General features: G+C 57.1%; 2 protein-coding genes across 3 annotated transcripts in view; one reads left to right on the top strand and one right to left on the bottom strand.

Moving 5' to 3' along the window:
- The window catches only part of LOC144951719 (cysteine and histidine-rich domain-containing protein 1-like), a 15,903-nt gene extending 438 nt beyond the window's left edge, over positions 1-15,465 (top strand). The window contains exons 1-13 of one of the 2 annotated variants that reach the window (XM_078882046.1): positions 241-250; positions 2,612-2,802; positions 4,015-4,064; positions 4,620-4,676; positions 5,402-5,604; positions 6,676-6,782; positions 8,378-8,439; positions 9,111-9,184; positions 10,205-10,310; positions 11,164-11,283; positions 11,754-11,816; positions 12,256-12,411; positions 13,194-15,465. In XM_078882046.1, coding sequence (XP_078738172.1) covers positions 2,739-2,802; positions 4,015-4,064; positions 4,620-4,676; positions 5,402-5,604; positions 6,676-6,782; positions 8,378-8,439; positions 9,111-9,184; positions 10,205-10,310; positions 11,164-11,283; positions 11,754-11,816; positions 12,256-12,411; positions 13,194-13,691 — 1,560 coding nt within the window. In that variant the 5' untranslated portion in view covers positions 241-250; positions 2,612-2,738 and the 3' untranslated portion in view covers positions 13,692-15,465. Of the gene's footprint in view, positions 1-240; positions 251-2,611; positions 2,803-4,014; positions 4,065-4,619; positions 4,677-5,401; positions 5,605-6,675; positions 6,783-8,377; positions 8,440-9,110; positions 9,185-10,204; positions 10,311-11,163; positions 11,284-11,753; positions 11,817-12,255; positions 12,412-13,193 lie in introns of those variants that run through there. The other variant, XM_078882047.1, reaches the window with a different exon arrangement.
- A 922-nt stretch (positions 15,466-16,387) lies between these two features.
- On the bottom strand, positions 16,388-20,270 carry LOC144951622 (metallothionein-like). Its single transcript, XM_078881905.1, has 4 exons — positions 20,132-20,270; positions 18,731-18,817; positions 17,413-17,524; positions 16,388-16,736 (listed from the first exon to the last, which is right to left on the bottom strand). The coding sequence occupies exons 1-3, from the start codon at positions 20,163-20,165 to the stop codon at positions 17,427-17,429; spliced, it is 219 nt and encodes a 72-aa protein (XP_078738031.1). The 5' UTR covers positions 20,166-20,270; the 3' UTR covers positions 16,388-16,736; positions 17,413-17,426.
- Positions 20,271-20,650: the final 380 nt, after the last annotated feature.

Here is a 20,650-nt window from a genome sequence, read left to right on the forward strand (position 1 = left end):
AAGTGGTGTCTGGTGAGTGTCGTGTGGTGAGTGGTGAGGGTGGTGAGTGTGTGTGGTGGTGAGTAAGTGGTGTCTGGTGAGTGTGGTGAGTGGTGAGGGTGGTGAGTGTGTGTGGTGGTGAGTAAGTGGTGTCTGGTGAGTGATGAGGGTGGTGAGTAAGTGGTGTCTGGTGAGGGTGGTGAGTAAGTGGTGTCTGGTGAGCGTGGTGAGTTTGGCGAGTGTTGTGAGTAAGTGGTGTCTGGCGACTGTGGTGAGTGAGTGGTGAGGGTGGTGAGTGGCGAGTGTGGTGAGTGGTGAAAGCACGTGCCCCCCCCCCCCCAACCACCCCCATCATCTTCCAGTGATCCATCAACCCTGCCCTGTCCACTCTCTCACCCAACGCTGTATTCTCACACACACACACGATGCCTTGAGAACCGTACGGTGCGAAAGAAGTTCAACGTGGACAAAGACAAAGATCCCCCATACAGCCTGTAACAGACTAGGGGCAAGTGCTGTTAGCGAGTAGCACCTATGAAGGCCGGCACGGCACACGAGGGGGTGGGTGGCCAGCACCACGCCCGGCCGCCTTTGTCTCCCCAGTGGCGATGTTTACTACACGCCGTACCAGGTACTCATTTGAGGCTGAGTCGACCTAGAGGGAGGGGGCCAGGACCGCTTCAGATAATCGTCACTGATTTTGGTCGTGAGCGGGAATCGAACTCGGGTCGCCAGGTTCTTAGCGCAGCGTAGCGCTACTCCACCGCTCCCCAACGTGTACCTATACACACTCACACACACCCACACACACCCACCCACACTCACACACGCCCACACTCACCCACACACACACTCACCCACCTACTCACACACACTCACCCACCTACCCACACACACACACACTCACCCACACACACCCACCCACCCTCAATCACCCACACACACTCACACACCCACACACACCCACACACACCCACCCACACTCACACACACACCCACACACACTCACACACACACACCCACACTCACCCACACACGCCCACACTCACCCACACACACACTCACCCACCTACCCACACACACACTCACCCACACACACCCACCCACCCTCAATCACCCACACACACTCACGCACACACATCCACCCACACACACCCCCACACACGCACCCACACACACTCACCCACAATCACCCACCCACACTCACACACACATCCAAACATCCACACACCCACCCACGCACACCCACCCACACCTACCCACCCACACCCCCACACACGCACCCACACACCCCCACACACCTACCCACACACACCCCCACACACGCACACACACATCCACGTCGTCGCAATCGAACTCGACTCTTGCTTCCTCGGCTAAATATAGCGACCGTGGAGTGGGCAGCTGCGACTCTGCCATTCCTTCTGCCTCTCTCCAGAAGCCGCCATCACCTCCCCCGACACCCCCCCCACCCCCTCTGTCTCTCTCCAACATTCCTTCAGTTTTTCCAGAAGGAATTCTCATCATCATCATCACCTCCATCATCACCTCCACTATCATCACTTCAGCCATCATCATCACCACCACCTCCATCATCATCACCTACCACCTCCATCATCGTCACCACCACCACCATCGTCATCGTCATCATCACCACCGTCATCATCGTCATTGTCACCATCGTCGTTGTCATCGTCATCATCGTCACCGTCGTCGTTGTCATCGTCATCACCACCACCATCGTCATCGCCACCACCATCGTCATCACCACCACCGTCATTGCCACCACCATCATCGTCATCACCACCACCGTCATCGCCACCATCGTCATCACCACCACCGTCATCGCCACCACCACCATCGTCATCGCCACCACCACCATCGCCACCACCATCGTCATCGCCACCACCGTCATCGCCACCACCATCGTCATCGCCACCATCATCAACTCCTGTTTTATTGCCAGAAAGGGTAAAACCCATTCTTATTTTTTCATACTAACACATTGAGACCCATAGCGGCTCATATGAAATCCAGAGGCACATTGAGATCCATATACACATTGAGACCCATAGCGGCTCACTGAAATCCAGAGACACATTGAGACCTGAAGAGAGGCTCACTAAGGTCACTCACTTCTAAAAAATAAACAAATACAACTCTCTTACCAGGTGAAGTCCACATCAGCTTCCATCAGCTTCATGGAAGTATTTACCTGCACGGTATCCACGCCGCAGCCCGCTGGTGTCCCGTTGCAATGTGCCGCGTCTATGTTTAGGGTGGGAGTCGCCGTCTCCGCTCCCTTATATAGAGCAGCAGTGCTCGCACGGAGAGAGAGACACACGCTCCTCTGTCCACTGCTTACCGTTCACCAGCTCACCCGCTCACCCGCTGTTCACCAGCTCGCTCGTAACAAGGTCACTCACCCACTGCTCACCGACTCACTCGCTCACTCATAACGAGGTCACTCACCCACTGCTCACCAACTCGCTCGCTCGTAACGAGGTCACTCACCCGCTGCTCACCAACTCTCTCGCTCACTCGTAACGAGGTCACTCACCCACTGCTCACCAACTCACTCGCTCACTCATGCTGCGTGTGTGTGTGTTTTTTTTGTCGGGATCATGGACAGGTCATCGCAAACACGTTGGTCTCACCACGGTGTCTTGTGAATAGTGGTGGAATTTGCTGGAGTCTGCTGGAGTCTGGTGGAGTTTTCTCAAGTTCGGTGGAGTGGGTGAGATCAGCAGCTTCTCTCCATGGCGTCGCAGTGCTACAACAGGGGCTGCGGAAAGACGTTTGAACCATCAGAGAATGAAGAGGGTGAGCGAGCAAGTAAATGGTTCCATGAGTGGGTGTGCGAGTGAGTGGACGGGTGGGCGAGTTGGCCAGTAAGTGGGTGAGTGGGTGAGTGAGTGGATAGGTGGGTGAGTTGGCTGGTAACTGGGTGAGTTGGTGAGTGGATGGGTGGGTAAGTGAATGGATGAGTGATTGAACGATTGGGTGAGTTACTGACTGACTGAATGATTATTTCGTTTGTGGGTGAGAGTGGGTTGGATGAGTGGGTGAGTGACTGAGTGGGTGAGTGAGTGGATGGGTGGGTGAGTTGGCTGGTAACTGGGTGAGTTGGTGAGTGGATGGGTGGGTAAGTGAATGGATGAGTGATTGAACGATTGGGTGAGTTACTGACTGACTGAATGATTATTTCGTTTGTGGGTGAGAGTGGGTTGGATGAGTGGGTGAGTGACTGAGTGGGTGAGTGAGTGGATGGGTGGGTGAGTTGGCTGGTAACTGGGTGAGTTGGTGAGTGAGTGGACGGGTGGGTAAGTGAATGGATGAGTGATTGAACGATTGGGTGAGTGACTGACTGAATGATTATTTCGTTTATGGGTGAGAGTGGGTTGGATGAGTGGGTGAGTGAGCTGTGAGCAGTTTGTTGGTGATGGATGCACGTACAGTATTCACACACACACACTTCACCAGGGATGACCAACCTATAACAGTTCTAGATTTGAAGCTTTCGTGACTGCAAGGATTCATACTCTTAGGTTGTTTCGGTAAAGTCACGTGGGTTGTGCTTTCGCCATGTTATCCCCACCTGAAGAAGGACGCTTGCGTTGCGCCCAAAACGTCGTGATTTAATTTATTTGATTTGATTTTTTACCTACGTGACTTTACCGAAAAAAACAAAGAGTATGAACCTTTAACAGACCATGAGCCAAAAGGTACCCATGAGGTGTGCAAAGAGCCACGTGTATATATCTATAAGTGTGTCTAGATGTACACAATGCTACTGTGATGGCGCGTTCTACGTCACGCCCCTTCAACAGAGCCTCCTGTGGCTAAGGACACGCCGGTAGTGGCCACCGCGGCTGTACACCGAGAGAGAAACACACACGCACGTACGCACGCACACACACACGCATGTACGTACACACACACACACGCACGCAGACACACGCACCCAGACACGCACGTACGCACACACACGCACGTACGCACGTGTGACGTTGGTCCGTGTGTCCCTGTTCCCAGGTGCGTGCTCGTACCACCCCGGCAGGGCCATCTTCCACGACGCCTTGAAGGTACTGCCCTCGTTCTCTCGCTCGTTCTCTCGCTCGCTCGTTCTCTCGCTCGCTCGTTCTCTCGCTTGCTCGCTCGTTCTCTCCCTCGTTCTCTCGCTCGCTCCCTCGCTCTCTCCCTCGTTCGCCCGTTCGTTCGCCCATTCGTTCAGCACCGACCGCTCCGCACCGCTACACGCTCACCCGCCTGTCGGTCGCATGCAGTGACTTGGGCATTTCGACCGGTGTGAGGGTGGTTGGTGGTGGTTGTGACGAGGACCACAGAGATGGAGGCCTTCATCCAGCAGTAGATGAGAATTAGAATATTTATTCTGGAGATATACGATGATCCATGAAGTTATTTTTGTCACAGATGTGCCAGTAATGGGTGGCACGAGGTCAGAAAATTACTACAACAACAACAACAGCAAACAATGCAAACAACACGATAGGAGGGCAGAATATAGGAAGGGTAAACAAATGATGATGCTGCTGATGAAGTCACTGATGATGTCACTGATGATGTCACTGATGATGTCACTGATGATGTCACTGATGATGCTGCTGTGTGTGCGTCAGGGCTGGTCGTGCTGCAAGAAGAGAACCTGCGACTTCTCCGAGTTCCTCGGCATCCCCGTGAGTCCTGGAGCGTCGTCGCAGACACCCACGAGGTCGCGGGGTTCACAGGGGCCGTGTCGCGGGGTTCACAGGGGCCGTGTCGCGGGGTTCACAGGGGCCGTGTCGCGGGGTTCACAGGGGCCGTGTCGCGGGGTTCACAGGGGCCGTGTCGCGGGGTTCACAGGGGCCGTGTCGCGGGGTTCACAGGGGCCGTGTCGCGGGGTTCACAGGGGCCGTGTCGCGGGGTTCACAGGGGCCGTGTCGCGGGGTTCACAGGGGCCGTGTCGCGGGGTTCACAGGGGCCGTGTCGCGGGGTTCACAGGGGCCGTGTCGCGGGGTTCACAGGGGCCGTGTCGCGGGGTTCACAGGGGCCGTGTCGCGGGGTTCACAGGGGCCGTGTCGCGGGGTTAACAGGGGCCGTGTCACACACAGCCCACTGTCGAGCAAATGCATTGAAACCGATGTTGGTTTACTCTGTCCAAGATGACGACGATGACGACGATGACGATGATGACGACAATGATGGTGATGGCAATAACGATGATGGTGATGGTAATAACGATGACGACGATGACGACAATGATGGTGACGGTAATAACGATGATGATGATGATGATGACGATGATGAGAGCAACTAACAGCTATGCTGATAATGATGATGGAGGTGATGAAAGTGACGATGATGATGATGACAATCAAGACGACGACGACGATAACGATGGCGATCGCCGCGTCTTCACCAGGGCTGTTCGCACGGCCGCCACAACTCGGAGAAGCCGGTGGAGGAGGCGAGGGGGGAGGAGGAGGAGGCGGAGGAGGCGAGGGATGGAGTGGAGGTGACCGTGCGGGGCGGAGAGTCCGCCCAGCCGACGTCGATGCCCGCCCCGAGGAAGGAGCTGATCTTCCGTGGCCCCCCTCCGGCCAAGAACAAGGCCCCCCGCCCCAGGTTCGTTCGCTTGGTTCAATCCCCTTCATCCCCTGCGGCTTCGTGCGACATGTGGAGCCTCGGCCCAAGAGAGGTCGATCGCCGCCACCACCGGCTCCTCCTTCACGGTCTTGGCCGGGTGGCCACGGCTCTCCCAGAGTTTCCTTTTGCCCGGCGATGTCCGTCTTGGGGGTGTCCGCGCGCCCCCTGGTCCATTCCGAGAACGTGTCTCGGCCGTCCCGAGTGCCGCGTGATATTATGACGAACCGGTTCGTCTTGCGCGGTTCGGTGTCGTGGATTTTGTTTGGCCAGAAGATGCAGCTGCAGATTTTCCCGAGGCGTCTGTTACGGAAGGACTCCCGTCCCCTCTATCGTGTCGCGCTTGACGACACGCCAACTCTCCGAGGCGTACAACAACAGCACCGATTGAACGTTGCTGTTGTACAGCTCGGCCAGGTCAAGGCCCACTGATCTGTGTAACCCTTTTGTCAGAAGCGAACTGGCAAATGGTAGCAGCTCAGCGAAAGTGGCGGGCAGCTTGTCGTCATCGTCGTCATCACGTGGAATTTAGGGCAGCAGTCTCTAAAACACGCGCTGACGTTGATTCTAAATGTGAAGGGGGAAAAAAAAGGAGGACCCGGAGACAAATCCACGCGTCCACGGAGAGAGAGACGCCGCAAACTTCAAATATACAGCAGCAGGCGCCGGGGTCGGGATTGAACCCACAACCTCCTTGTACACCAGGCGAGGTAGTTAACATCTCCTGGCCACCGTGATGATGATGAGAGAGAGACACGCAAACTCCAAATATACAGCAGCAGGCGGCAGGGTCCTAGATCGAACCCAGGATCTCCTACGTATCAGGCAAATTCTCCAGCCCCCCCCCCCCACTCGACTCCCCCATGAGCCGATCCGAAGTGGTGCTGGGCCTCCCCTAGGTCGACCCAGCCGTAAATGAGTGCCTGGTGCGGGACGCAAAGGCGCGCGGACGGACGGACGGGCGGGCCGTGCCCGGCCCTTCGCAGACGCTCCCTCGCAGTACGGTGGCCTAACACGTGGGATGGGGGGGGGGGCCTTTGTCCGTGCGCGCAGTGGGGACGCCCCGCTCAGCGCCCTCCCCGTCACCGTCTCCGCCGCCCTGCAGCGGGCGCTGGAGGAGGCCGGCGCCGCCCGCGCCGCTGCGGCCCACGCCACCAACGGTGAGGCCGGCGGCGGGGTCATGGGGTCACGGGGTCACGCTCACGGGGCGGGGGGGATTGGGGGGGGACTTGATGATGCCTTGCCAAGGGCATCCAGTCGGCGTTTGAACATCTTAAGACCTCCTTTGTTATTGCCAGGAAGGGTTAGAGCCTTTTTTTCTGCACGATGCAAGCGTCGTCTGCGCATGCCGGCTCGCGCTGCCGGGGATGCGTGTTGGTGCGGAATCTCCCGGCTTTTCGCGCGACGACGCAGTCGGGTTTTCGTGCCGACTGCTGTGCGTTTCGTTGCTCTGCTTCTCATCGTTTTGGTGGCCCCACCTCCCCCGGGGGTCACCCATGCAAATGTAGTGGGCAATAAACTGGAGGAAGCTTGCTTGAGGCAACACGTTTATTACAACTTGTCAAACTACGTAGCCGGCTAGCTCGTCTCTTTCGGCTATCCCTCGCCTACACTGCCGGGGGCTTGAGTCTTCTCTGGAGTCTTCACTGGTTATCAGCTCGGGGCTTCACTGGTACAGCTCAAGCCTCACCCTGGCCAGGGTGAGGCTTGGCCCAGAGGGCTCTTCTCTCTTCAGGGCTCCAGGTTGATCTTCAGTCTTGAGCCGGCCGACACTGAGCCGAGCCGTTCAGGGCCCTGCCTTATATACCGAGTCCCGGCTCACTCCGCTCCTGGCCACGCCTCCCTTCCGGAACCTTCTCGCAGGCCCTGGGGAATGACCTCATCCCCCAGCCCCCTCCCGGGGGCCTGGGGTCCCAACCGTTGGTCCCGATGCTCCCCCCCCCCCCCCCAGGGATTGCCTCGGGCCAACTGCCACTCATCATCATCATCACTCTTGAGCAGGTCCAGCCTCCCTTCTGCTCTCTACTGGCCTGAGCCAGTACTGCCGGCTATGAGGAGTGGCGATCGTGGCCAGCCATGCGGCTACACAAACGAGACTCTCATGATGGTCCCTTCTTGCGTTCTCTCGCCTGGTTAAAGAAACTCGACCTGAACTCAACTCGCTCGCCCGCTCGCTCATCAGCCCACTCGCCCATTTACCCACTCGCCCATTTACCCACTCGCCCACCATCTCGCTCGCCATCTTCATGCGCCCATTCACTCGCTCGCTCACCCAATCGCCACTCATTCATCAACTTGCCCACTTATTCACTCAGTCATTCACCCACTCTGCCACCCACCCACTCACCCATGTACTCATTCACAAACTCGTCCACTTATTCACTCAGTCTTTCACCAATTTATTCACTCAGTCATTCACCCACTCATTCACCAACTCATTCATTCGATAATTCACCCACTCACTCACCCACTCATTCACCAACTCGCCCACTTATTCACTCAGTCATTCACCCACTCACCCACCCACTCACCCGCCCACTCACCCACTTATTTACTCAGTCTTTAACCCATTTATTCACTCAGTCATTCACTCAACCATTCACCCACTCACCCACTAATTTACCAACTCACCCACTCACTCACGCACCCACTCACACATTCACCCACTCACCCACCAACTCACCCAATTATTCATTCACTCACCCACTCTCGATTACGTCAAATCAGCCTGAAGTTTGACCCTGACGCTCTGTAGGCGACAGCGGCGTGGCGCTCGTGAAGGTTGGAACGTCCTGCAAGAACGGCGGCTGCAAAGCGGTGAGAGACTAATAATAATTTATAATTCGTGATTAATTAATAAATATCCACGACGTTAGTTCCGTTCCATCAGGTGCCCGCCGAGCTGCATTGAATTCCGCTTGCCGAGCGAATGTGTCGCGAGGTCGCGCTCGTCGCACACACACAGCGCTTGCCACAAATGATCTCGTCAAGAGGCATTAACCTCCGTCACGCGACCTCCGCTCGTCCCCGCAGCAGCAGCAGCGGCAGCGGATTTTTTCTAACTGTCCAACAAAGGCGGCGGTCACCGCATCATTGCGCGGCGCTTTTAGGAAGCAATTGGAGCTGCACCTTTTTAAATCGTCTAGATCGACAGACTCCTTTTTTTAGAACTGCTTCTTGTTGTGTTTAGCACCACGCCCAGCCGCCTTTGTCTCCCCAGTGCTGATCTTCACACACACACCTGCACCGGGTACTCATTTAAGGCCGAGTCTACCTAGGGGAGGCCCAGGACCGGTTCGGATAATCGTCACTTTTTTGTGGTGGTCGTGAGTGGGAATCGCGCCAACCACTCCGCCACCACTCCCCACCCACACAGACGCACGCACGCTGGCTCGGAGAGGGAGTCGTAATGAACGGCGAAGTGAATTGTGGGTAAGAGCGAGTGGCTGGTGAGCAGGCGAGCGAGCGAGTTGCCATTTGTGTTGCAGACGTACAGAGACGGTGTCTCGTCCAACACGGAGCCGTGCATCCACCACCCCGGGGTGCCGGTGTTCCACGAGGGGTGAGCACTCGCCCCGACGACTCGCCCCGACGACTCGCCCCGACGACTCGCCCCGACGACTCGCCCCGACGACTCGCCCCGACGACTCGCCCCGACGACTCGCCCCGACGACTCGCCCCGACGACTCGCCCCGACGACTCGCCCCGACGACTCGCCCCGACGACTCGCCCCGACGACTCGCCCCGACGACTCGCCCCGACGACTCGCCCCGACGACTCGCCCCGACGACTCGCCCCGACGACTCGCCCCGACGACTCGCCCCGACGACTCGCCCCGACGACTCGCCCCGACGACTCGCCCCGACGACTCCACCAAGACCACACCACACAGCAGCAATCTCCTAGCAGAACGGCACATTAACACCAAACTAGCGATACGACACGGCTGGTGAATGATCATAGTTACAGATGAGCTCTAGATTTGAAGCTTTCGTGACTTTGCAAGGATTCATTCTCTTAGGTTTTTTTTCCGTAAAGTCACATAGGAAAAATAATAATAAAATAATAATAAATCACGACGTTTCGGAGGCAACACAAGTTTCCGTCTTCAGGTGGGACCGTCACAGCTAAACTTGATACAGTAAATCTGGCTGTGACGGTCCCACCTGAAGACAGAGACTTGTGTTGCCTCCGAAACTGTGTGTGTCTGTGTGTGTCTGTGTGTGTGTGTGTCTGTGTGTGCGCCCTTTGTGAGCGGTAGCGGTTAGCTCTACGCTGCGCTACGAACCTGGCGATCCGGCTTCGATTCCCGCTCGTGGCCAACACCACAAGTGACGATCATCTGAACCGGTCCTGGGCCTCCCCTAAGTCGACTCAACCTCAAATGAGTACCTGGTGCGGTGTGTAAACATCGCCACTGGGGAGACAAAGGCGGCCGGGCGTGGTGCTGGCCACCCACCCCCTCGTGCGCCGTGCCGGCCTTCGTCGGTGCTACTCGCTAACAGCACTTGCCCCAGCGGTCTGTGGGGTGCTACACGGGGGATCTTTGTCTTTGTCTGCGTGCGGTGGGGGTGTCTCTCAGCATGAAGTTCTGGTCGTGCTGCGAGCGGCGCACGACGGAGTTCTCCAGCTTCCTGGCACAAGTCGGGTGCTCCCACGGCACCCACCGCTGGGTCGACTCCACACAGGTGTGGGACGCACGCACGCACACGCACTCACACGCACACTCGACACACACACACGCTCGCGCACACGATCGCGCACACACTCGCGCGCACACACACGCTCACGCACACGCACATACACGCAAACACGCTCACATGCACACACATACACACACGCTCGCACACACGCTCGCACACACACGCACACACGCACACACACACGCTCGCGCACACGATCGCGCACACGCTCGCGCGCACACACACGCTCACGCACACGCACATACACGCAAACACGCTCACATGCACACACATGCACACACACACACGCACACACGCACACACACGCTCGCACACACTCGCACACACACGCTCGCACACGCTCGCACACACTCGCACACACGCACACACACACTCGCACACTCGTACACACACGCTCGCACACACGCACACACGCACACACACTCGTTCGCACACACACGCCCGCACACACACGCTCGCACGCTCGCACACACACGCTCGCACACACACGCTCGCACACACACACGCACACACACACACACGCTGTGTGTGTAACGCTGACTGTGCGCGTGTGTGTGTGACGCTGTGTCTGTCTATGTGTGTGTGTGTGTAACTCTGTGTCTGTCTGTGTAACGCTGTGTCTGTCTGTGTGACGCTGTGTCTGTGTGTGTGTAACGCTGTGTCTGTCTGTGTGTGTGTAACGCTGTGTCTGTCTGTGTATGTGTGTGTGTAACGCTGTGTCTGTGTGTATGTATGTGTGTGTAACGCTGTGTTTGTGTATGTGTGTGTGTGTAACGCTGTGTTTGTGTATGTGTGTGTGTGTAACGCTGTGTTTGTGTGTGTGTAACGCCGCGTGCAGGAGAAGCGATGTGCCGAGTGCCGTTTCGATTGGCACCAGACGGCTCGCGACGTGGTGCTGAGCATCTACGCACGCGACGCTCAGCCCCTTCTCTCCAGCGCACACGCCAACCCCACCACGGTGACGCGCACACACACACAGGGACACGCGCAGGGACACGCGCAGGGACACGAAGAGCGACACGGGGAGAGACACGGGGAGAGACACGGGGAAAGGGACATGGGGAAAGGGACACGGGGAAAGGGACACGGGGAAAGGGACACGGGGAAAGGGACACGGGGAAAGGGACACGGGGAAAGAGACACGAGGACACGGACGCAGTGAGAGAGACACACACCGTGAGAGAGACACACACACCGTGAGAGAGACACACACACCGTGAGAGAGACACACACCGTGAGAGAGACACACACCGTGAGAGAGACACACACACCTTGAGAGAGACACACACCTTGAGAGAGACACACACCGTGAGACGGAGAGAGACACTGAGACAAAGCTGCTTTGCACACTTTTCAGATGTCCCAGTTTTGCGTTTGTCAGCCCGAGGTGATGGTGGCGTTTGGGGTCTGTCTGGTTCTGTCTGTCAGCTTGAGGTGACGTTGGTGTTTGACGAAGGCAAGAAGTTTGTGAGGAGGTTCCAGCTCTACGGGGTACGTTCTCTCCACTTGACACGAAGCACAGGAGGAGGGCCACCACTTTGCTTCACCCACACGGCCTGCAGTCTGGCCTAGGGGCCCCCCAGTGGCAGCTTTCCCTGTGCAGTAGTCTCACAGCAGGGGGCGATGTTGCTGTGTGGTCTCGCCTAGGGGCACCCCCAGTGTCAGCTGTCCCCATGCAGTAGTCTCACAGCAGGGGGCGATGTTGCTGTGTGGTCTCGCCTAGGGGCACCCCCAGTGTCAGCTGTCCCCATGCAGTAGTCTCACAGCAGGGGGCGATGTTGCTGTGTGGTCTGGCCAAGGGGCACCTGCAGTGGCAGCTTTCCCATAACGTGAGTCTGTCAGCAAGGGGGCCGATGTGGCTGCTCTGCTTCTGTTCCGAGATCCGAAGGCCGTCGCTGCCTGCCCTCGTTTTGTCGCCCTCCCGCCGCAGACGGTTGACGTGGAGCACTGCACGATGGGAATGGCCCCCACCAAGGTGGAGGTGGCTCTTCGCAAGGCCGAGGCCTACCACTGGGCCAACCTGGAGCACCCGTCCGCCAATCAGAGCACCGCGGGGGCGGAGCAACCGTACAGTCGGACAAAGACGGTAGGTGGCCGCAATCGCCGTCGGCGTCATCGGCATCGTCGCTGCTACCGGCGTCGTAACCGCTATGGCGGGCCGTTGCTACCAACGGTTGCCCCGAGCTCTGCGGTCCTCTGTGGGCTAAGATGCTTCCACTTGCGTGTAATCGTACGATGAGCGGGTTTCGGCAAAGCGCCGCCGTTCATTCCGAAACGAATGAAGGACTCTCCCCGCGACCGGAGCGAAGGGCGAGACGGCACTTGGAGGCCCCCGAGCGAACGGCGCCGTAAGTCCCGCGGTGTCCCAAAGGTCGGTGGCCTTGTAAGTGGCCAACGTCGCGTGTTTACGGGGCGGGCCGATGGACGTGGACGTTGCTTTATTGGTAGTAAAACGGGAGCCTTGTCCCGTGATGTATTCGTGACGCGGGTCGCCCGCCGCTCGAATCGCCCGGCTCGCTCGACACGGAACAGAGAGACGGACATGGACGAGCAGTGCGCAGAGGAGCAACGAGAGACGGGGAGAGGGAGCGCGTGGAGTTGGAGGACACACGCAGGGTAGAGACATCGCCACTATCGCATTGATCTTCATCCATCAGTGGAGAGCCCATCGTGTTTGTGATTACACTGAGGAGCACGTGGAGTAGAGACATCGCCACCATCACATTGATCTTCATTCAGCAGTGGATAGAGCACGTGATGGTGATTACACTGAGGAGCACGTGGAGTAGAGACATCGCCACCACCATCGCATTGATCTTCATCCAGCAGTGGAGAGACCTCGCTCGCCGCGTCTCCTCCTCTCTGCAGGACAACGTGAAACCGGGTGGTGAGCCGGCCCGGGAACCGGCGGTGCCGGCCTGGGGGAACGCGGACGGTGAGAGGGAGCGCGAGCGCCTTGACGACGGCGGCGGCGGCGGCGACGGTGAGAGGGACGACGACGACAACGAGAGCCTGGGCCTCTCCGACGACGACTACGACTCGGAGTGGGAGCGCGAGTTCGGGGAGAAGAGCGGCGACGCGGCCCCCGAGGCATCCGAGGCGCCCACCACGCCCACAGCCCCCACCCTCCCCACCCTGCCCACAGCCCCCACTGCACCCACCCTCCCCACCCTGCCCACAGCGCCTACTGCACCCGCACCACCCACACCACCCACAGCGCCTACTGCACCCACTGCACCCACCCTGCCCACCCTGCCCACCGCACCCACAGCGCCCACAGCACCCGCACCACCCACCGAGTGGGCCCATGACGGAGCTCCTGACCCCGAGGGCGACTTTGGCGAGCTCCCCGAACTCGAGGACTGATGAGGTCACGGGACGGAGGACGGCAGCGCGCAGGGTTCAGCGTTCGCGATTGCGCCCCGCCTCCGTGATTATTTACGCGAAAGTGTTTGGCAGCCTTAACGAGGCATCGGGTGATTAGGCAGGACTGCCGTGAATGTTTCGTTTGTGATTAACGTTCGTGGAAATGTTTATTTGACCAGGTAAGGCCCCACTGAGCTGTGTAGCAACTCTTTTTCAGAAGCGACCTGGCCGTCGCAAATGATAGCTCAACGGAGTGGCTCGTCGCGTGAAAATTTGTAGCGGCCTAATCCTCTGAACGCGTGACGTTGATTCTAAATGTGAAGGGAAAAACCGGAGACAATTCCATTCGACCACGGGGAGAGAGAACATGGAAATTCCAAATATACAGCAGCAGGCGTCAGGGTTGGGATTGAACCCACGACCTCCTGTGTACCAGGCGAGGTAGTTAACATCTCCTAGCCACCGTGATGATGATGATGAGAGAGAGAGAGACACGCAAACTCCAAATATACAGCAGCAGGCGTCAGGGTTGGGATTGAACCCACGACCTCCTGTATACCAGGCGAGGTAGTTAACATCTCCTAGCCACCGTGATGATGATGATGAGAGAGAGAGAGACACGCAAACTCCAAATATACAGCAGCAGGCGTCAGGGTTGGGATTGAACCCACGACCTCCTGTATACCAGGCGAGGTAGTTAACATCTCCTAGCCACCGTGATGATGATGATGAGAGAGAGAGAGACACGCAAACTCCAAATATACAGCAGCAGGCGTCAGGGTTGGGATTGAACCCACGACCTCCTGTATACCAGGCGAGGTAGTTAACATCTCATAGCCACCGTGATGATGATGATGAGAGAGAGAGAGACACGCAAACTCCAAATATACAGCAGCAGGCATCGTTAGGGTCGGGATCGAACCCACGACTTCCTGCAGACCAGACGAGGTAGTTAACATCTCCTAGCCACCGTGATGATGATGATGAGAGACACGCAGACTCCAAATATACAGCAGCAGGCGTCGGGGTCGGGGTTGAACCCACGACCTCCTGTAGACCAGGCGAGGTAGTTAACATCTCCTCGTGCCCCGAAATCTGATGCGAGGGTAATGAGGCCCATCGCTACATTGACCTCCCTCAATAGTGAATCGTGACCCTTGATATAGTGGCTGCTAGAGCGGAGTGCTCCAAGTTGACGACGTCTTGGTTGGAAGTCTACGGCCCGGTTTTGTCATCTCTCTCGTTTTGTCAGATTTTCGTTTAGTCGTATCTTAGTGTCATCTTAGTTTTTTCAGAACTTAGTTTTTGGTAATCTCGGGCGAGTATCAAACAGGTTTCGCCAAGGAAAATAACGACGCAAGATTAATTTAAAAATGAGCAGCGCTAATAACGGCGTGACGGCGTACAGCAAGAGGGACGTGACACGGCCACCACCACCACCAGCAGCACCAGCACCACCACCAGCACCACCACCACCACCACCAGCACCACCACCACCACCAGCACCACCACCACCGGCAGCACCACCACCGGCAGCACCACCACCACCACCACCAGCAGCACCACCACCACCAGCACCACCACCACCACCAGCAGCACCAGCAGCGCCACCGTCACCGTGGATCTCATGGCGCTCGCTGCGTCGCAGCATTGTGGAGGCTCGACTCCGCTCAAAGGGACCCCCCCCCCCACCCGGTTCAACACCTGGATCTGAACCCAGGCTCTGAGCGGTGGCGGCTCCTACGCCGGGTTTGAGCGTCTTAAATAAAAGCGTTGCGTGTGCCAAGCCTCAGCGCATTCTCACGTTTGTTTGACCAGGTGCGAGACCTCGGGAGACCGGGATGAGTCTACGTCGGTAAGGGCCCCACTGAGCTGCATAGCTCCATGAAGTGGCTCCTATCATCACGTGGAAATTCACAGCAGTGGCCAAATACGCTCAATGAGCGAGTGGCTGGGTGGATGAGTATTGAGCTTTCACATTGTATGCAGCCAACCATGCTTTAGAGACTTGGGGGAAGGACACACTAAACCTAAAGAAGTGGCTTTTCAATCTAGAAAGCCGTTGCAAGGCACGTTAGTCTCAAGTCAGGGTTCCGCTGTGCAGCAAAATCGTGCACTCGTATAAAACAAGGCCCACTGATCTATAATTATTTTTCAGAAGCGACCTGGCCACAAAAGTGCAACACACATACTACACATAGACCAACACTGCCCATAGACTAACACTACCCATAGACTCAACACTACCCATAGACTCAACACTACCCATAGACTCAACACTGCTCATGGACTCAACACTACCCATAGACTCAACACTACCCATAGACTAGCACTGCCCATAGACTCAACACTACCCATAGACTCAACACTGCCCATGGACCCAACACTGCCCATAGACTCAACACTACCCATAGACTCAACACTGCCCATAGACTCAACACTACCCATAGACTAGCACTGCCCATAGACTCAACACTACCCATAGACTCACACTACCCATAGACTAAACACTGCCCATAGACTAACACTACCCATAGACTAACACTACCCATAGACTAACACTACCCCTCCGATTGGCACGGTTGTCTACGTACGGTGCGAAAGAAGTTCACCGTACCAACGTGCAAGCCAGAGCCGAGTGAAATCTGCGACTCAAACCACACGCACACCGGGTCGTAAAGTGCTCAAACCACGCGTTCAAGGGATCAAGAGAGGTGGTTTATTAACAAAGAAGGGGTGGGGGGGGCAGAGTAAAACACACAAGGTCACACACGGCTCTTAATAAAAAACAAACGGAGATGAGTGGAGCGGATTATGCAAAGTTAGAAACGCCACGAGTTGGCTTAATTTTATCTTTATACGTGACTTTACCGAAAGAACCAAAGAGTAATTCCTGCAGTCACGAAAGCTCTAAAATTGAGATTGAGTTGGCGGCTCGAGTTTGTTGTTCCGGTCAGGAGCACGGAGGGGAATGTTGCCGCCTCGGCTCCGCGCGCCGGGCGATGGCAATCGGCGCGGAGCAGAAGGGCTCCTCCTCTACCCATGCTGAAAAAACACAACACGCACAGGACACACGCAGACACACACAGAGGACACGCACACACATTAACATGGTACACGTAAAAAAAGAGTGCGGTCCTGCAAGGGCTTTGCCCCCCCCCCCCGACCTCCCCTGACCCCCCCACCACCCCTCCCTCCCCTGCCCCTCCCCTGCCCCTCCCCCCACCCCTCCCTCCCCTGCCCCTCCCCTCCCTCCCTCCCCTGCCCCTCCCCCTCCCTCCCTCCCCTGCCCCTCCCCCCTCCCTCCCTCCCCTGCCCCTCCCCCCGACCTCCCCTGCCCCTCCCCCCGACCTCCCCTGCCCCTCCCCCCACCCCGCCCTCCCCTGCCCCCCCGACCTCCCCTGCCCCTCCCCCCACCCCTCCCTCCCCCCAACCCCTCCCTCCCCTGCCCCCCCCCCGACCTCCCCTGCCCCCTCCCTCCCCTGCCCCTCCCCCCACCCCCCCCACCCCTCCCTCCCCTGCCCCCCCCCGACCTCCCCTGCCCCTCCCCCCGACCTCCCCTGCCCCCCCACCCCTCCCTCCCCCCCCACCCCTCCCTCCCCCCCCACCCCTCCCTCCCCTGCCCCCCCCCCGACCTCCCCTGCCCCTCCCCCCGACCTCCCCTGCCCCTCCCCCCACCCCGACTGATGTGCGTGTGAACGCATCTGCTGCGAGGCCTCACCTGCCCTGCCCGTTTCAGGTGCAACAGGAGCAGCTGCCGCCCGTGCAGCCCTTGCACACGCAGCCGTCGCCGCACTTGGGGCAGCCGGCGGGGCAGCAGGAGCAGCAGGAGCCTGTGGGGGGGGGGGGGTACAACAACAAATAGGTTGCAGACCCAGCCGGATGGTAGTGTACGTGTTGTGTGTGCGTGCGTCATGGGGGCCAACACCGTTGATCATCCGAGCCGGTCCTGAGCCTCCTCTAGGTCGACTTAGCCTCTTAGTGCCTGGTGCGATGTGTAAACATCGCCACTGGGGAGACAAAGGCGGCCGGGCGTGGTGCTGACCACCCACTCCCTCGTGTGGCCTTCAATAGGTACTCGCTAACAGCACTTGCCCCAACAGTCTGTTAAGGCTACACGGGGGATCTTTGTCATGGAGCATACACGATGGGTCTCGGGAGACGGTCTGGGCGTCTTCCCGTGGTCAAGAGACACAGAGGCTGGGTTCGACTCCCGGGGTCTGGGTGCGTTCCAAGTTATTGCTACGATTCTGCCGGCGATGCTGTCAACAAGTATCACGATACTCTTAGTTCTTTCGGTAAAGTCACGTAGGTAAAAAATGAAATTCAAATTAATAAAATAAAAACTATCTTCTTTTTGAAATTAAAATTAATAAAAAATTAAATAAAAACTATTTTCTTTTTTATTAATTTTTATTTCATTTTTTACCTACGTGACTTTACCGAAAGAACTAAGAGTATGAATCCTTGCAGTCACGAAAGCTTCAAATCTAGAAAGAAGTATCACGATGCTATCCCGAATGTGGAATCACGACTCTACTCTTCCTGGTCTCGAGATCTCACCTGGCTAAAGATTTAAACAGACAACCGTCGATGATTCTAGCAAGCGATGTTAGAAGTGACAATGCTGAGGATTCTGATGGTGTTAATCGTAGGGAGGGGGGGTGGCGTCACGGTGGCTAGGAGATGTTAACTACCTCGCCTGGTATGCAGGAGGTCGTGAGTTCGATCCTGACCCCGATGCCTGCTGGAGTCTGCGTCTCTTTCTCCCCGTGGTCGCGTGGATTTTTATCCGTATTTAGAATCAACATCTCGCGTTTAGAGTCTTTGTCTGCTGCTATAAATGTCCCCGTGATTGATGACGATAAGCCACTTCGTTGAGCCATCACTCGTGGCCAGGTAGCTTCTGAAAAAGAGCTGCGACACAGCTCAGTGGGGGCTTATCCGGTGAAATAAAAATAAAAGTTAATCGTTTTTTGTCGAGTTTAATCGTGACACCGACGATGACGACGACGATGCAGACGAAGTGAACAACTCACCGCTCTGTTTTGCAGCGCCAGTCTTGCACCCACACGCACACTTGCAGTCGCTGCACTTGCAGTCACCATCGGCACACTTGCAAGAGCCTGAGAGGGAGAGGGAGACACACACAGCGACACAGCCAATGCATTACACACAGCCTCGCAATTGCGGGTACATTCACGACACACACACACGCAACAACAACAGCAACCGCAGTTCGCCACTAAGCGGCACTGATGTCACGGGACAGACACGTGCCATGGGTTGACTGCTGTGCCAGGCTAGGTGCAGAAGGAGGGCACGGGGCAGAGACGCGTGCCATGGGTTGACTGCTGTGCCAGGCTAGGTGTAGCAGGAGGTCACGGGAGAGAGGCAGGTGCCATGGGTTGACTGCTGTGCCAGGCTAGGTGCAGCAGGAGGTCACGGGACAGGCAGGTGCCATGGGTTGACCGACTGAGACGACCTGTACATGCACCACCCGTGCTCCCCACTGAGCAAACGCGCTGCGTTTTATCTGCCCGGCGGCTGATAAGGAGACAAAGATCCCCCGTATAGCCTCTAACAGACTGTTGGGGCAAGTGCCGTGAACGAGTGTACCTATGAAGGCTGGCACGGCACACGAGGGGGTGGCCAGCACGGCGCCATCTTCGTTTCCCCAGTGCGGATATTCACGCCACACCAAGCACAGCAACAATTTAAGGCCGAGTCAACCCAAGGCAGACCCAGGACCGATAATGGTTGCGAGCGGGAATCGAACTCTTGACTGGCGGGGTTCCTGTGGCGCAGTGTGTCCCAACCACTGCGCCACCGCTCCCCACCCCCACCCACCCACACGTCAAATTCATGACACAGCCACACGCAATAGCGGGCTCCCACACACGCACGCATATTCCGTTACATTCCGCACCATTACCCCTACAGACACACAAGCCACGATCAATCCACCGTGGATGAAGCCTTCCCCACTCATTGTTAGGTCGTCAGCAGAGCCGGGTTTGGTAATCCCCGACCTTCTATGCCAGGTCGGAAACCTGCGGTTCCAGAGCCCCATGCGGTGGCTCTTTAATAAATATATATTTAACGTCACGTAAGCAGTCCCTTATCATCAAGGACCACATCGTATCTTAGTCACCACACAGCGCAACTGCGCGGCTCTTGAAATATTGAGTCTTTTTTTTGTTACTCGAATTCGATAAAAAAACAATTATTTTCCTCCTCTGGTTATTTTGGTTGCCAAGATCTATTTTGCGCCAAGCAGCAGCACGCGCTAGCCACTGCGCTAGCCACTGCGCCACCGTTCCCCAGCAATGACGCAACGAGCACTCAAGTCGCATCAACGTTTGCAAAATCAACAACAACCAACAACAACAACCAACAGCAGCTCCCACACAACACAAGGATTGGGGTTGGCAACTCACCCACGGCGCAGCTGCATGGGTTGACGTCCGACATGTCTGCAGGATGCTTTCGCTGGGACGAGGTGAGGAGGAGACGAGGTGAGGAGAGACTTGAGTCCGACTGTGGCTACCTGTCCCTGCCCTGTCCCTTTAAATAGCCCCAAGCCCCGCCCACGTGGTCACCTGGGCCGTGCGCAAAAGGGGAAGGGGGGGGGGTTTGCGGGTTGGGGGGTTCGTAGTCGTCTGCGCACGGCACGTGTGACGTCACTCACGTCACCCCGCGTGTGACGTCACGTCCCCTGCCCCGCCCGCACCCCTCCCTCCCTCCCCAATACGTCCCGGTGTCACCATGTATGATATGAACATGTGTGATAGGCGACGTTTCGGGCAATGACCCTTCTTAATAGTACGCTGCTGGTGTGTACCAGTGGTTTACGGATGTATGCGTCGGCAGAATAAACTCGGCACATGCATTGATAACAGCGCCGCGAGTGTGGACTTTTTCTAAAGAAATATAATAGGCGACGTTTCGGGGCAATG

Source organism: Lampetra fluviatilis, chromosome 63 (assembly GCF_964198595.1).
Source record: "Lampetra fluviatilis chromosome 63, kcLamFluv1.1, whole genome shotgun sequence".
NCBI lineage: Eukaryota > Metazoa > Chordata > Hyperoartia > Petromyzontiformes > Petromyzontidae > Lampetra > Lampetra fluviatilis.